The 15,804-nt window shown below is 37.7% G+C and overlaps 2 protein-coding genes across 8 annotated transcripts in view; one reads left to right on the forward strand and one right to left on the reverse strand.

Moving 5' to 3' along the window:
• The window catches only part of TM6SF1 (transmembrane 6 superfamily member 1), a 40,453-nt gene extending 24,876 nt beyond the window's left edge, over positions 1-15,577 (forward strand). For 5 of the 7 annotated variants that reach the window (XM_067698249.1, XM_067698283.1, XM_067698273.1 and 2 more), the window contains one exon: positions 393-1,280. In XM_067698249.1, the coding sequence (XP_067554350.1) occupies positions 393-584 (192 nt within the window). In that variant the 3' untranslated portion in view covers positions 585-1,280. Of the gene's footprint in view, positions 1-392; positions 1,281-14,286 lie in introns of those variants that run through there. The other 2 variants (XR_010932651.1, XM_067698258.1) reach the window with 2 other exon arrangements.
• HDGFL3 (HDGF like 3) overlaps positions 3,002-15,804 on the reverse strand; it is a 67,659-nt gene continuing 54,856 nt past the window's right edge. The window contains exons 5-6 of the mRNA XM_067698313.1: positions 12,324-12,470; positions 3,002-3,198 (exon numbers count right to left, since the gene is read on the reverse strand). Of these exons, the coding sequence (XP_067554414.1) occupies positions 3,193-3,198; positions 12,324-12,470 (153 nt within the window). The 3' untranslated portion in view covers positions 3,002-3,192. The remainder of the gene's footprint in view (positions 3,199-12,323; positions 12,471-15,804) is intronic.

Consider the following 15,804-nt stretch of genomic DNA (forward strand, 5'->3'; position numbering starts at 1 on the left):
CTAAACTCTGTACTTGCTTCATTTTAATTGGAACACATTTTGTGAGCCACAACTGAGTTCCTATATAGGATATCTCCAGAAGGTAAATCAGGAAAAAGCAGATTTTATTCAGATTTTTTGTCAAATTGAGCCACTACTGTCTGGTATGGGGGCACTAGATGCGTTAAAAAACAGCTAGCCTGATAAAGACGTGCTAAAGGTTTACTTTATTTGAAAAGTTAAGTCAAGAATAGCCCTAAATTCAATGAAATACTGAAGACGATGGATTGTTTGCAAGTCCTGGTTTTGAGGGCACAGGAGCATGGTCTGAATGAACCATTCAGAACTCTTCGTGCATCCAACTAAACACAAAATTCATGCTTACCACCCCCCCCCTTTTTTTAATGCCACAGGCTCAGTTTTCTCACATCGGTGCTTCTCTTCATGCTAGAACTGCTTATGTCTACAGAGTCCCTGAAGAAGCGAAAATCCTTTTTTTAGCATTAAACATAGCATATGGAGTTCTTCCTCAGCTCTTGGCCTATCGCTGTATCTACAAACCAGAGTTCTTCATAAAAACAAAGGCAGATGAAAAAGTTGAATAAAAGCATTATTTTATGTTCTTTCTCTCTAGATTACTGACTTTTGTTATTTTGGTACCAATATTTGGTCCCATTCCACTCTCTTCCCATACAGGAACATTTAAGAATACATAAATTCTTGCTCCGTACTGTATATGTGAGCTATCATAGGAATTATGTGGATAAATTTTCTTTTTTTGAAGGAAAATTGAAGTTATTCAGAAAGCTTGTTTAAAGAAATATATTTCAAGTTATTTGTGAATAAACTTGACCACCTATCTCAATATTCTGTTTGCACACTTTAAATATAAGTGAAAAATTACAATTTAGCTCCTATAATAGTGAGCATGAAAAGGAAACTGTTCAAAAGTGAAAATGGTCTATGCATATTAAAAATTTCAAAGTAGCAAATACAGATGGAGAAATATTTTTGCATATAAGATCTATATGTTTCATTATCAACCTCAATATAAAAGACAAATTATCAGAATATTTAAAAATGTTGTTTGAAAAATGTTTTCCCAAGGAAAGTATATTATTTACTGCTGTTTCAAAAATTGCTTTTACTGAAATTTTTCTGTGAGTCTAAGTAGCTAAGGAGGGATCTATAACTTTATCATTACCCTTATTTTATTGATGACTGGAAATGTTTCTATTGTATTTCTGTGTATATTTTTAATAAATTATTTTTGGTCTTTTATGAAGACAAATCTTACTAAATTTGAAACATTTTGTATATTTTTTTTCAGAAAAAGTTCTGTAGTCTTTACGCCTTTTGTTTTAAAAATCTGTCAGCTATATTTCCAGTTCAAAATGTCATCTACATTCTCATGTTTTAGTGTGAGCAATGAAGAGGACTTTTCATGAATTAATTAAATTTCATTACTTTTAAATTAAAATATTCAAAATTAAAAAGTACCTTTTAAGGAAAAAGAAGTGGACTGGCATTCCTACTATCTTTTAATGAACTTTTCATATTTGGAAATGTGAGTGAGTATAATAGAGGAAAATCAATATTTGCTAAAAGTCAGAGAAACAAAGCAAAAATCCAGCCGCCGCCTCAAAGCCCGGGAGTGGTAAGTGGCGCTTTCATGCCCTCAGCTGCCATCATCACCACCACCACCACCACTACCATCATCATCATCAATGGCCCTAAGCTTTTAGGGCCACTCATGTTTTTCCTTCATGTTATTTACAAGCTCTTCACCAAAATAAGAAAACCAAAAGAAAATGGGGTCCAAATCACTGCATGGATAATGTCAAGTGTGTGAATTTAGGGTCCACTGAACTGGTAAGTATCTTAGACGTGCAAGCAATCATGTAGCCAGTTCCTCTCCCTCCCCACAGTGTTTAAAAAAAACCCTAAAATCCATAGAGTGTTTAAAAAAAAAAAGAAAACCCTCACCTGCACTTGATTCTATTGTCAACTTGCTGTTAACAATTTTTGCTTTAATATATGAATTACATTAATACCTCACATTACATATATGAAGCCAAATTACACTAACTTAGTTGTTTACAACCTCAAACCTTACTCCCAGTACACATTCCAATAAATTTATTCTGTAAAAACAATACATTTTTTTGTTTTTGATTTTTTTTTTACAGTAAACTTTTCAACTACAAACCTCGAATACGCGAAAGATGTTCCAAGGACAAGCATAACAGGACTGATAAAACCCAAACTGACTAAATGTGTTCTCACAATATAAGCTGGCATAAAAATAAATAAAATTTTCTGTTATCACAATTGCAACAATAATGTACACATAATAATGGTTTGTGGATGAGTATTAACTATTCTAATTCTAGTACCAAAAGAAAACAACCGATCATTTTAAAAGTCTATATTTAAAAGTCAATGCTTTGTCTTACTTCCCATAGGGCTACTGCTGATTCCAGCTTTAAAATGTAAAGAATCCAGCTTGAGTGATTAGCTCAAATTGTATTGAGATTGGGAAAAAATAAATCATTGCCTTTATTTTGGAGTAACACAAAAGACTCACTAACTTCACATATAGAAACTGAGTTTGCGTACGTTAACAACATGAGTTTTGAGAAGTATAAGCTGTCAACTAGCTATTTCTAATACGGAATAGATATTTTACAATATGATTAAACTTTACACATGGCCTCAAAACTGAAGAACAATTTTAAGTTTATCTTCAATATGCCAACATTGTGTATCTAGGAATTGGTTCCTGGGTTCTGTCACAGAGAGGAAATCCCTTAAGCATTATGTTGAGTGGTCATTTTAAAAAATGCTAAGTTATATTTAACTGAGTGTTTGGTGATGGTGGAGTAAAGGCAGGAGACTGATGAACATAACTGCCTTGATAAAGGATCCTAGACTTGTATAAGCTTGTGCAAAAATCTGGATAATCCTTAGTGGTTAAGGGCAACTTCATGCAACCAAATAACATGAAATTAAATCAATAACCTTAAAAAAGGCTAAAATGTCTTTTTTCCCCCAAACACAACAGAGAGGAATGTGAATAATGTACATACAAACTGGGGTTCTGTCAATGACAACAAGGACTATGTGTTGGTTCATATCAAATCCAAGAATATTAGACAACCAAACGTATAACCTTCTTGTGGTTTTCTTAATATGCAGCATTCATTATGGTAGTTAGGTCTGAAAAAAAAAGAAAGAAAACAAGCCTTTAGATGATTTTGGATATTAAGAATAAAAGCTAGCCACACCTTTATAGTATATAACTGGGTTTTCTGAGATTCCAACCTGCACTGCAGCATTAACAATACTTAGCAAGAACAGCCCCTGAGGCTCTGCTTTATACCTATTAGTGCAAAAAGCTAAAGGAATGACTAGGGCATTTTTAGTGTTCCATTAAGAAAAAAAAAAAAGGGGGGGCTTCCCTGGTGGCGCAGTGGTTGAGAGTCCGCCTGCCAATGCAGGGGACACGGGTTCGTGCCCCGGTCCAGGAGGATCCCACATGCCGCGGAATGGCTGGGCCCGTGAGCCATGGCTGCTGAGCCTGCGCGTCCGGAGCCTGTGCTCCGCAATGGGAGAGGCCACAACAGTGAGGGGCCCGCGTACCGCAAAAAAAAAAAAAAAAAAAAGTATTTGAAGAGTATGCAGATTATTCTGTATAATATTTACAACTTACTTGTGACATATGGCTCAAAGGAATACAAAAGTTAATAAAATCAAGATGTACAAAAAGAACGGAAGCCTAGATTTCTGTTAAAATTTAGATTACATCCATGTGACAAAGATAAAATATTTCCATTTCCTAAAAGAATTATGTTTCAATTTTGGTCCCACTTTAAATTGTATCAGGTTACATTTCCCCACAGGGATGCTATTTTTGTTTTCTTCATCATTATCCCAAATACATTAAACCCCTTAGTAATGTTCTCATGAGATGAATGAAAAAGGGAACTCGGGCCCCCAATATTTTTTCTAAAAACAGCCTGCTTCAGCTCTTTACTTCACTGAGTGAATGAACTTGTTTGTAAGCATACATGTGCTCACTCATGGGTATGTTTTCACTTATGCAGCCAAAATCTATCCTGTACCGTACAGAATACAATATACAAATAATTCCAGAACCTTCAAATAGGAAAAGTTACTAAACCTACCATCCACTCAAGATGGCAGAAGTACATTTCTTAGCCTTCTTTGTTCCTACCAAAATGAGAAAGCTAATCTTAAATAAAAATTACATTTAAAATCTGTGAACTTGCAAGATTCAGAGCCTCGTGACTCCTAACAAAGAAAAACACTAGAAGTAAGATTATACTCACAGACTTTAGAGGATTTTCCTCCCTTGTGAAGGAGGAAGACACCCATTAAAACAATGAAAAATTGTTAATCGACCAAAGAAAATTCTTTGTAACAATGTCTTTTTATTAATATTAATGTGAAAGGCAATACATTCTATGTTTACACTGGTAGAAAATTCATAGTAACAACTACTCAATCCATGTTGAAGAGTATATTTGGAACAGATGGTCTGATGGCAGCCTCAGAATATTATTCGTGCTCCAAACAAAGTGCAAGTGGTAGCAAAATGTGACTATAACTTTAAGGACATGCTTTTTGGGGGGCGGGGTCTTTAAACAAGGTGCTATCAAATGAGTACTTATAAAACCAAATTATAAATCTAATTTTTTTAACTTCTCATACCATAATCACACTCTGTGCGCCTGTGTGTGAAAATATATCTTGTTAATTCATAATGGTGAATGTCCTGGACACACTGTTCTGAGTATTTGCTAGACTAGAAGTCTCCTCCACGTAAGCAGCCAGAATTTGTTCCTTAACGCGCTGGTTGCCATGCTCAGCGCCACACCACTTCTATACTGGATAATGGCTGGCTAATCCAATCAGATTCTCTCTTGAGGCATTTGAATATGAGGCACATTGAAAGGCTGCAGGGTGGCAGTGAAGCTGAAGGACACCCAGAACATAGTAAGCAGAAGTTATGAGGCAGGTGAAGTCATAGGATCTTTTTTTTTTTTTCCATAGGATCATTTTATGGAGCACCAGTTTTACTGCAAAAAATGATGACAGATAAACTATGGTTATTCAGACTTGGGCATTTGGCACTTTGTCAAAAATAAATGAAATAAGCCTATTATTTCAAGGAAAATGGCAGTATTTGTCACCAATGATAAAATCTGAGCTTTTAAGTGAAAATTAGAATTCTAGAAACTTAAATCCTCCACAACCAACAGCTTCCCAAAACGTAGATTCTTCTGACAAGACAGGCAGTGATATTTAAAATGTGACTAAAAAGATTTCATAATGAAATATTTGGAAAACTTGAATAACTCAGGGAACAAAGATTTTCCAAATGTGTGAAAGCTATTCAAAGTGCCAGACAGTCCAATGGATTTTAACCAAACAGAATACCAAGGGTTCAGTTCCACACTGCAACTAACCTCTGAGAAATTACCACTTACAGAATTGGTGTAATATCAGAGAATACACACAATGATATGAAAAGACTATTAAAATACGCATAACTCCACTTCTCAACTACATGTTTATGTAAGACCACATTTTCTTCCTATACTTCAACCAGAATAACATCACAACAGACTGAATCCAGAAGCAGATATGAGAATCCTGCCTGATGTCTTCTATTAAAGCAGACATTAAAGAGATTTTTAAAAATGTAAAACCGTGCCATTTTTCTCAAAAAATTTTGGGGAAAATGCACTTTTCACAAAAACGTGTTATTTATACTAAGTAATGGGTTTATTATTATTTTAAAGGAAATTAGTATCTTAAAATTTTGTTTTTATTTCTAATTAAGTAAATATCAATAGCTATATCAAAAACTCTTTGGGGCCCTCAATAACTTTTAAGAGTATTAAAGGGGTCCTGAGCCAGCTTGATGAACCACTGGCTTAGAATAAATGAGAGTGAACGGTGAGAAATGAGGCTGAAAAGATAAATTGGGGTTGGAGTGTGAAGGCCATTATATGCTGAAATAAGGAGTCTGGGCTTGATCTAGAGGGCAATGGCAAGACATAAGGAGGCAGCACTATATGGCAGGAAGAACAATAGTTCCAGAGTCAGAAGAATAAAGGTATGAATATTGGTTAGTGGTTACAGTGAACTCTCTGGCTATCCTCCCAACATTTATTCTATCCTCTGCTCCTCCCCACAATTATGTGATAGCCTTGTGATTTGGGGACTTGACTCCAGCTCCAGGGATGGGGAGAACCTGACTGGTCTGAGCCAGTTCTAATCCCCTTGTTATCAGTGGTTGGTTCAGGGATGGGCAGCTTTCTGACATGGATCTCAATGATGGCTGCCTCCTGGTATTCATACCCTTGGGTAATACCCTCCCTTTGAGTGTGGGCTGGACCTTGTGACTTGCTTCTAATAAACAGAATGAGGCAAAAGTGATGGGATAACAAAAGACTGACTTCTGTGTTGCTAGCGTTCTCTCTCTTGCTAATGAAGCCAGCTGCCATGTTGGAGTTGCCCTATGGAGAGACTCATGTGGCAAGCAACCAAGGGAGGCCTTTGGCCAACAGTCAATGAAGAACTGAAGCCCTCAGCCCAGTAAGCTGTGTGTAACCAAATCCTGCCAACAACTTTCTGAGTGAACTTGGAAGAGGACCACCCCTCCGCACCCCCCAGATGAGCCTCAAAATGATTTGAGCCCCTGCTAATACTTTTAACTGCAGCTTTGGAGAGATCAAGATAGAGGTATCAACAAGTTACATCTATTTGGATTCCTGACTCATAGAAAATGCTATTTTAGGCCACTGAGTTTTGGGATAATTTGTTACATGGCAAGAGACAATAGAACAGGTATATTATCTGCATGGCTTCCTGGCCACAAAGATTAGTCCCCTCCACTTTATAGCCACATGAATCAGGAAGGGGAGCTCTAAGTGTTCTGGAGCCTACCCTTTCTGCCTCATGCTTCCACTAGCAGGGGTGAGGATGAAGGCAGAGAGCCTCTGGAAATAAAGGGGGTCTCAGAAGTCTGTGGGTTCCTTGTAAGAACCTCTTCTTTCCTTTCTTTATCGATATTCATAACTTCAACACCACTATCTGCCTTGAGCCATCAATAATCCTTTTTCCTTACGCCCTTTATTCTTGCTTACTTCGGTTGCCACAAGATGGGCTCCAGAGCATCTATCACTTCCTGGACTCTCATCCTCAGTCACTTTTTACATGTTTGTTTATAACCTCATCTCTTAAATGCTCCCACCGCCCCCAACCCAGATTCCTTAATCTCTTCCACTGGGCCCCTTGGAAATCATAGCCATCAGCAAATTTCCTAAATTCATGATATATTTTACTCATCAACTTGTTCTAACTGAAACCTGGTTTCCCCTGAAGATAGTGCTGCTTCTTTTCCTGCAACCCCCAGATGGTAACTATTTCCTTTGCCACAGCTCTTATACTACAGGCCCCCGGGGTGGGGAAGGTGTCCTTGATCTTAATGACTATTTCTAAGCTCTTCTTCCTCTCCCCTGTGCTTCCATCCCCAGGAAAAATAATCCTTCTAGCTTTTAGTCTCAATATTGTGAACCACCACCCCTCCCTACTGCAGTCACCTCCAGACACCCCAGGTCACTCCCCTTTTCTCCTTGAAGACTTTAGCTCTGGCCCACTGTCATTCAATAGGATAATAACTGCTGGATGTCGACATGCAGAGAGATCGTCTTTCCAACACTCTGGCCTCTTAAGTTCCTAGACTTCCTCTTCTCCAAAGATCTCGTCTTCCACCTTACCTCAGTCACTCATTTCCATGGCTATTTCGTAGACAAGTGTTTCTCAACCACTGAGAGTATTTGCAAATACTGTTTTAAGTCACTGTTCTTTTGGGGGCAATTATGGGAACGTTTTAGGTTATTATAAGAACTTGGAGGTCCTGTGGCATTTAACGGGCAGGGGCCAAGGGTACTAAATATCCTGCGATGTGAACAGTGCTCACACAATGAAAAACTGTCCCACTCAAGATACCAAACTCACCTGCACTGTCATCAGCACCTACTGCCACCCTTCCGCAGTTTGATCTAAACATCTTCCTATTCTATAACCACCTATCTTTCCAGCTCGCTCCCTTTATCCAGTACTCCAACTCCAAGAATTCTTGGATATGCAAAATCTGTTGATCCTGTCTCCTTCCTCACATCCTTATTTCCCTCTGAACATATTTTGGATTCCATGGGTCCATCATTATAATTAATCCCTTCCTTGCATACATCCTCAACTCCCTTGTCTTGAACCTCCTTTATTCTCTGGGCAAGCACCAATTCTAGTTAAATGCAATTCTCTGCCACTCCATGATTGCACAATTGAATATGCCTGGAGAAAAACACACAGCCATCTGACTGTTCTCACTTTAAATTCATGACCACTAACCTCACGTGGGCCCTTACCGCTGTCTGGCAATTCAACTTCATTTCCCAAGTCCAATCACTCTTCTGTTCTTCTAAGTAACTATTTTATCCCTTTTCCTCTCTCTTTAAACTTTCAACACTTCTTCCTGTTCTCACTCTCAAATGTTGACCTTGCTTCCTAAGAAGATAAAAGCAATCAGAAGAGAACTTTTGCATGCTCTCACCCCAAGTACTCATTTACCTGCCCCTGTGCCCAAACGCTCTGCATTTCCTCCTGCTTCAGTGGATGGAGTAAGGTAACCCTTCCGGATGTGCACTAGATTTTATGCCTTCTTGCCTTCTGAAGAGCACTACTGTGGCAATTTTTTCTTACATTATTATTTTGTGATCATTCCATATTTGGATCATTCTCATCAGCATATGTGCTGTATATTCTCCCATCAAGAAAAAAAAGCCCCTCTGACCTTCTATCCTGGACCATGTCTATTAAATATTTGAAAAAAAAATTAGGCTACTTGCCCTATAAGATATCAGGACACATTATAAAGCTACTAAAATTTAAGAAAGTTTAGTACTGACCAAAGGAACAGAATAGAGAACCCAGAGAGAGACCCATGGCTATATGACAGATGACACTGCAGATCAGAGAGGAAAGGAGAGACTATTTAATAAATGGTGCTGGTTAAATGGTTATGCTATGGGGAGAATGCAGTAGGAGCCTATCTCATACTATACACAAAAATCAATTCCAGATGGATTAAACACTGAAATGTTAAGAACAAAACTTTACAATTTTAAAAGGAAATATAGGAGAATACCTTTCTGACTTTGAGATAGGAAAAGACTTCTTAAACAAGACAGAAAAACGATAACCATAACAAGGAAAGTTTGATACATTTGACTACAATAAAATTAAAGTCTGTTCACTAACAGCTTAGAGAAGATATCTGCAATGCATGTGACCACCCATGGCAGTGAGAATCCAGAATATGTAAAGGAGTCCTACAAGTCAGTAAGAAAAGAAGTCCAACAGGAAAATGGGCAAAAAACCAAAATCAAGCACTGCACAGAAGAGGAAACAGAGGTGGTCAATAAACATGTGAAAAGAGGCTCAACTTCATTATTGATCAAAGAATCACAAATTTAGACTATAATTTACATCCACTATATTGGCAAAAATTTTAAAGTCTGACAATGCCCAGTTAGTCACAGGGAACTCATACACTGATGGTGGGAGTATACATGGATCCAACAACTTAGGAAAATACTTTGGCATTACCTTGTAAAGTTAAAAACCTTAAACTCATGACTCAGCATGTCCAGTGTGAGTTTACATACCCTAAAGAAACTCTTTTATGTGCATTAGCTCAAAAATGAGCAAAATTATATTATTATTTAAGTATATACGTATATGTTAGGTATGGGCTAAAATTTTGAAAATGAAAGGAAATAATAAATACAACGCTAGTGGTTATCTCTGGTTAGGAAGAAGATAGGATGGGGAAGAACATGTATATAGATACAAGTTATTGTTATGTTCTAGTTTTGGCTGAGTGGTAGGGTCTCTGGTATTCATTAAATTACCATGCTTACTACTTTATTTTTATATTATATATATATATCCTTTTGTGTATAAAATTATATTATTAGAAACAGGTTAAAAATAAAAAGATCTCAGGCTCTTGCTTCAAATTCAGGCTCTGACTAGCTGTGCGACCCTGGCCCAATCCTTTCAGCTTCAGTTTCCCCAGCTACAAAGTGAAATAACACCTGCACCTACCTCCTGGGATTTGTATGAGGATCAAATGCATGTACAGCATTTAGCACAGTATGTGGCACATGGTAAAAATGTTAGCCACTACTACTCTGACTCTGCTGCTGTTGTTACTTCTAGTAGCAACTATCTTCTGAGGTGCTTTCAAGTTATTAAAGTAGAAATGGTTTTATTAAATTAGAAAAATGAATCTACAATGCAAGAGCTAGAGTGAGAAGTCATCAGTAACACCTAACAGCTGAAACCACATGAGTGCATAAGATGGAAACAGGGGAAGCTTTCAGACTGGAAGTGTACCAAGACAGCCTAGAGAAAAGTGCTCTAGAAGGAGACTGAGGAGACACTGGGAGAGGAAGCAGAAGAGACTGGTGACCTGGAGGCAAAGTCAGGAGGAGAAAGTGGCTAATGGTATTAAATGCTGCAGAGTAAAATAAAGACTAAAGGAGACACTGGATTTGGCAATGAGAGGATCACTAGGAAACTTTACAAGAGCAGTTTCCATGAACCGGTCAAAGAAGAAACAAGAGTGCCATGGGTTAAGGTAGTGGTCCCCAACCTATTTGGCACCAGGGACTGTGTTTCATGGAAGACAATTTTTCCACGGACTGGGGTGCAGGGGCAGGGGTGGGGTGCGGGGGGGAGATGGTTCCGGCGGTAACGCGAGCGATGGGGAGCAGCAGATGAAGCTTCCTTGCTCGCCCGCTGCTCACCTCCTGCTGGGTGGCCCAGTTCCTAACAGGCCTCTGACGGACAGGTAGCGGTCCACGGCCTGGGGGTTGGGGACCCCTGGGTTAAGGCATGAGTAGGTGAGAAGATGGACGCTGGGAGAAAAAAGAACTCTTTTAAGAAATTAGAGATAAAGAGAAAGGTGAAAAGAGTAGGATACATGGTGGAAGGGAGGTATCTTTAAGGTTAAGGGAGACCTGATACTGTTTATAGGCAGAGAGTAAGGAGCCAGCAGAAAAGAAAGTAAAGGTATAGGAGAGAAAGGGGACCACTGATGGGGTGTAGCCTTGGAGAAAGCAGGAGATGATATTCTGGACTCTGGTGATAGGAAGGTGCAGATTAGTGCTTCTCTTTAACTTGGGCGTTTAGTTAAAATGCAGACTATGATTTGATAGCTCTGGGGTTAAGCCTGGATTCTGCATTTCTAACAAGCCCCCAGGTGATGTTGATGCTACCTGTCTGCAGACCACACACTGAGTAGTACGGGTGTAAACTACCTCTTCCTCTGTCATGGGAAGTACAGCTAGAAATTTATTGGAGAGAGGTCAAGAGAAGGAAGACAGGCAGAGGATGGGGTAAACTGAGCTGGGTGAGAGAAACAAGGGAATAAACAGAATCATAACTTGGGAAAAATCATGGGTAACTGGAAGCAGGAGGAGACAGTTGAGAGGTAAACAGTAATGACAAGAGTAAGCAAGAACTCAGCTGAAACCAGAATTTAACTAAAGAGTAATAATAATTTATTTTATCAGTATTGTTTTAAAATGATTTGCTGCTGTCCAATTAGTCTTCATAAAGACTCATGGAAAATGACCAGGGGCAAAATCTGCCTTCACTAAAACTTTTACGAAGGTGGACTTGCCTGTGACTTTGAAGTTAACAGAGGTTAACAAAAGTTAACAAGATTCAAAGTGTACAAGTTTTCCCCTTGGTTCCTTTAAACATTAATATTCACATATAGCTTGAATATTTAAATGTTTAAAATCCTCATGGGTATATTAAATTACATACTGCTTCTAAGAAAGAAGGAGCAGTATAAAATACCCTATTTTGAACATGCCATTCATTTTATAATATAAGAAATACAACTGTCAAATTCTGAGGTGGCATTTCATAATTTCAATACTTCATGCCTGACTTCTAAAAAACTCTCAAGGTGAAGTTAGTTTAAAAAAGAATAAACCTGTCAGAGTTCCAAACTGATAGACAGGTGTAATTCCCACCCAGCTCTCTTTTGTTCTCAGACTCTAAGCATCTGATCACTTATTCAGGAGCTGTGAGTGAATGTATATGTCAAGCTGAGAATGTTTCTCCATTTACTAAGGCAACGTTTACTAATGCTGAGATAATGAAATCTGTTCTGAGGCAAAATGTCTTCTAAGTTAACAGGAAGATAAGAGAAATCACAGGTATATTCTTACCCCTTCACTGGTTTTTTGCAAGTCTGAAGTTGTGTTTCTTGTGTCATTGCCGGCATCTCCACCCTCAGAGCTGCTTTTATTTTCTTCTTCTTTGAAGTCCTTGTCATCTTCATCTCCTGGAGATTTCCGGGACTGTTTAGAGGATTTCTAAATATTTAGACAAGTTAAAAAGTATAGTCAAAAGTAGAAACCCAAATGCACAAATGTAAGTAAGAAATGTAGAAGCAGCTGACCTATATCCAGTCTTTGTGGCTTGATACAGGATATACCAATACAACATGGCAGTGTGCCACGACTGAGCTAGGTGACCTTGGACAAGTGATTTCACCTCACGGGGCCTCAGTTTAACCAGCTGGAAAGGAAGTAGAGGTGGACTAGATAACCTTCTAGTTCTTTCCAGTAGTGTGATATTAAAAGCAGAAAATAGAGATTCACATACCTGGAACACTGTCAATGAATAAATATAGGTGATGGACACCATTCTAGGAAGGCTACAGAGCTAGAAGGCACCCTAAAGGTCTCCTTGTCCTTCCCCATCATTTCACAGTAGAATGTGAGGTCCAGAGAAGCAAGGTAAACTATCTAGGATACTATATGGATATTCATGTTGGAACACTTATGGAAGCTGTTTGGTTAATGGTATACATGGGATGATCTTGACAAAACTTTTCTATCACCATATGATATGAATTAACTTTAATCTTTTAAATTATGGATAGTTATTTAAGAACTCAAGGCCACACTGGAAAACTAGCCCTTTTTTTCTTATCAACTTGCATTTGAAACCAAGATGAACTCTACAGTGAAGATGAAAATACAATTATAGTTCGCAGCCAGAGCTGCTTTGCAGAACAGCATTAAAATGATCAAAAGCTGGCCCCACTGTGTACCTTTAAGAAAATAACATGTAGCATTTCACTTACATTTCCTTTTTGAGAAATTTTATGAATCTTTAAGCACATGGTAAATAACAGCTAAGGCAAAACTCATTAAAGCAAGTCACTTTTGGTCTTACAGAAATGAATTAGCAAATCTGAGCTTCCTGAGACAATCAATATTTTAAAATGCAACTTTCAAAGAGAAAATATCTTCTAGCTATGTGACAGAATATGGAATTACACTGCTTCTATCTTACTTAAATGAAACTACCAACCAAGCCCAAAATGTCAGTTTAAAATGACTTCATTTTTACTTTTTACAAGGAGGGAAAGCAGGGGTTTAATAATCCAAACATGGAGTGCCTGGAGTTAAAGTTTAGATCAAGTATGATGATGTAAAAAGTGAAATACTTTTGTTCTCCTAGTAAATACAGTATAATTATTGAAATGCAATAGTTGCTTTATATAATAATTCTCAAGTAATAGTCCTTGACTTGCAGTTCTTACAGATAATAGGCAGAACTCCCTAAAATTTATAGTGCTTACAAAGGATACTTACGAGTAATCCTACGAGTTTTTTTTTTTTTTTCTACAAGTGAGTTTTTAAGCTTTATAATTTGATATACATAGACTAGAATTAGGGCATTACTATGTTTTGCTAATGAGTCACATTCGGTATTCTACTAAGAAATCTGGCTGCCAAGCTATATTTGGTAACCTTAGAAAGCGCTTACTGTGCTTATGCAGATCGTCGCAATTCCTGTAATTTTGGGGAAGGACCCTTCATCAGTTTCATCAATATGGTTTTGAATTGGTTGTGTGTCCAACTGTTGCTATCTTTGGTTTTTAACTAAGATTACTAACGGTTTACTATCATCATCAGTTTAGTTTGTTGTGAGGCTCTCTGATTAGCCCTACTTTATACAGTAAATAACTTGCATGCAAAATATTTTTTGCTTATAATTTTCTAGTATCTGTTATGGCTCAAATATGAATCACACATACACTTACTGCTAAAATGATATATATATAACCTCCCTCAAATGTGCTTATACTATGGCTCTTATGAACATTTTTTTCCACAGAAAAAACAGAATTAGGTGAGGGAGAGGGAAAGTGAGACTTCTCCCTCAACCTAACTTGGATGCAGTCAAAAAAGTTTGTGAACCAAGAGTTTAGTGGTAAAGGAAGATTATTCAAGAAACAGATGTAAAAAAAATCACCATATTCAACAAAAAGGAAACATCTGGGAAGCCAAAGAGAGCAGTGAGGTTATACGAGGTAAGTGGCTCTAAACGTGGTTCCCAGATCAGCAACATCAGCTCACTGGATATTTAATTCCCCACCCTGGACCCTGCCCTAGACCTACTAAAATAGAAAATGGTGGGGGGTGCTGACACTCAGCAATAAGTGTTTTAATAAGCCCTCCAGGTGATTCTGATGCATGCAAAAGTTTGAGAACTATTGTGCTAGGTTACTCGGTTGATATTGAAAATTAAAAATCATGGTTCTTAAGTGATCATGAAAGTTGTGATCTTGAAGGAAAGCAAAGGAAATGATTCTTTAATTTAAAATCGATACGCCTTAGTAAGTAAAGTATGTCTTTACCTCTTCACTACTTTAAATTATAAATCCACCCCAGGTATGAGCCCTATTACTTCTGGTTTTCACAAGAGTGATGAAATAATGACATTTAAAAGCCACATATCCACACTATTAAATACCTCAGGTACCTTAGAGGGCTTAGATAATTTAGGGTGGTGCAACACATTACACAGAAGCTCAGCAGGCAATCATAAACTAAATTAAATTCAATTGGGTGTTTAAATGAAGTCCAAAATGTTAAAAGAAATTCAGCTTAAAAAATAACCCCTATGGAATATACAGTCTGTTAGGGAAAATTCTAATTATTTTGTTGCCATTTGCAAACTTTACCCCCATTTAAGGCAGATACCATGTTTTTCATTAGGTGTACAGGAAGTTACATGCATTCATACAATTTTACCCGTATGCCAGTTGGGTGGATTTTATAGACTGTAAAATAAAATGTTGATAGTCTAAGAAACCCTTGATACTTGTTTTTAAGGAATTTCCTAAGTATATCCAGCCAATAAATACCAGAGTCTAAATGGAAGTAATCTGTCCAAGTATTCAACTGTGTGACAGACCAATTGCAGCAAAACTTGTACCCATCTTTATCTTCAAAGATCCATCTACCCTGCTTTAAGTTTCTAAAAGGTGAAGAATTTCCACAATATCATAGTTTTTTCAATTGTATTTCTGAATTACTGTATGAAAAACCTAAACTTTCAATTTGTAAGTCAAGGATCATGTCACGCCTCCAATAAATGATTGTTACATCTGGAATAAAATTCAAACTCCTTAACATGGCGTGCCAGTCTCCATTATTTAGCCTTTGCCTGTCTCTCCCTCCCGATCATGATTCTCCAATCATGCCTGCCTTCTTTCAATCCAGGCCATGTCAAACTCTTCCCTCCCTCAGAGCTTTGCTGCTCTGCCACACGCGCTCCTCGTCCCATGCTCTTCTTTCAGGTCTCGGCATAAATTTCATCTTTTCGGAAAGGCCCGGCCACTTTATCTAA

This window comes from Pseudorca crassidens, chromosome 1, assembly GCF_039906515.1.
Source record: "Pseudorca crassidens isolate mPseCra1 chromosome 1, mPseCra1.hap1, whole genome shotgun sequence".
In the NCBI taxonomy this organism is placed as follows: domain Eukaryota; kingdom Metazoa; phylum Chordata; class Mammalia; order Artiodactyla; family Delphinidae; genus Pseudorca; species Pseudorca crassidens.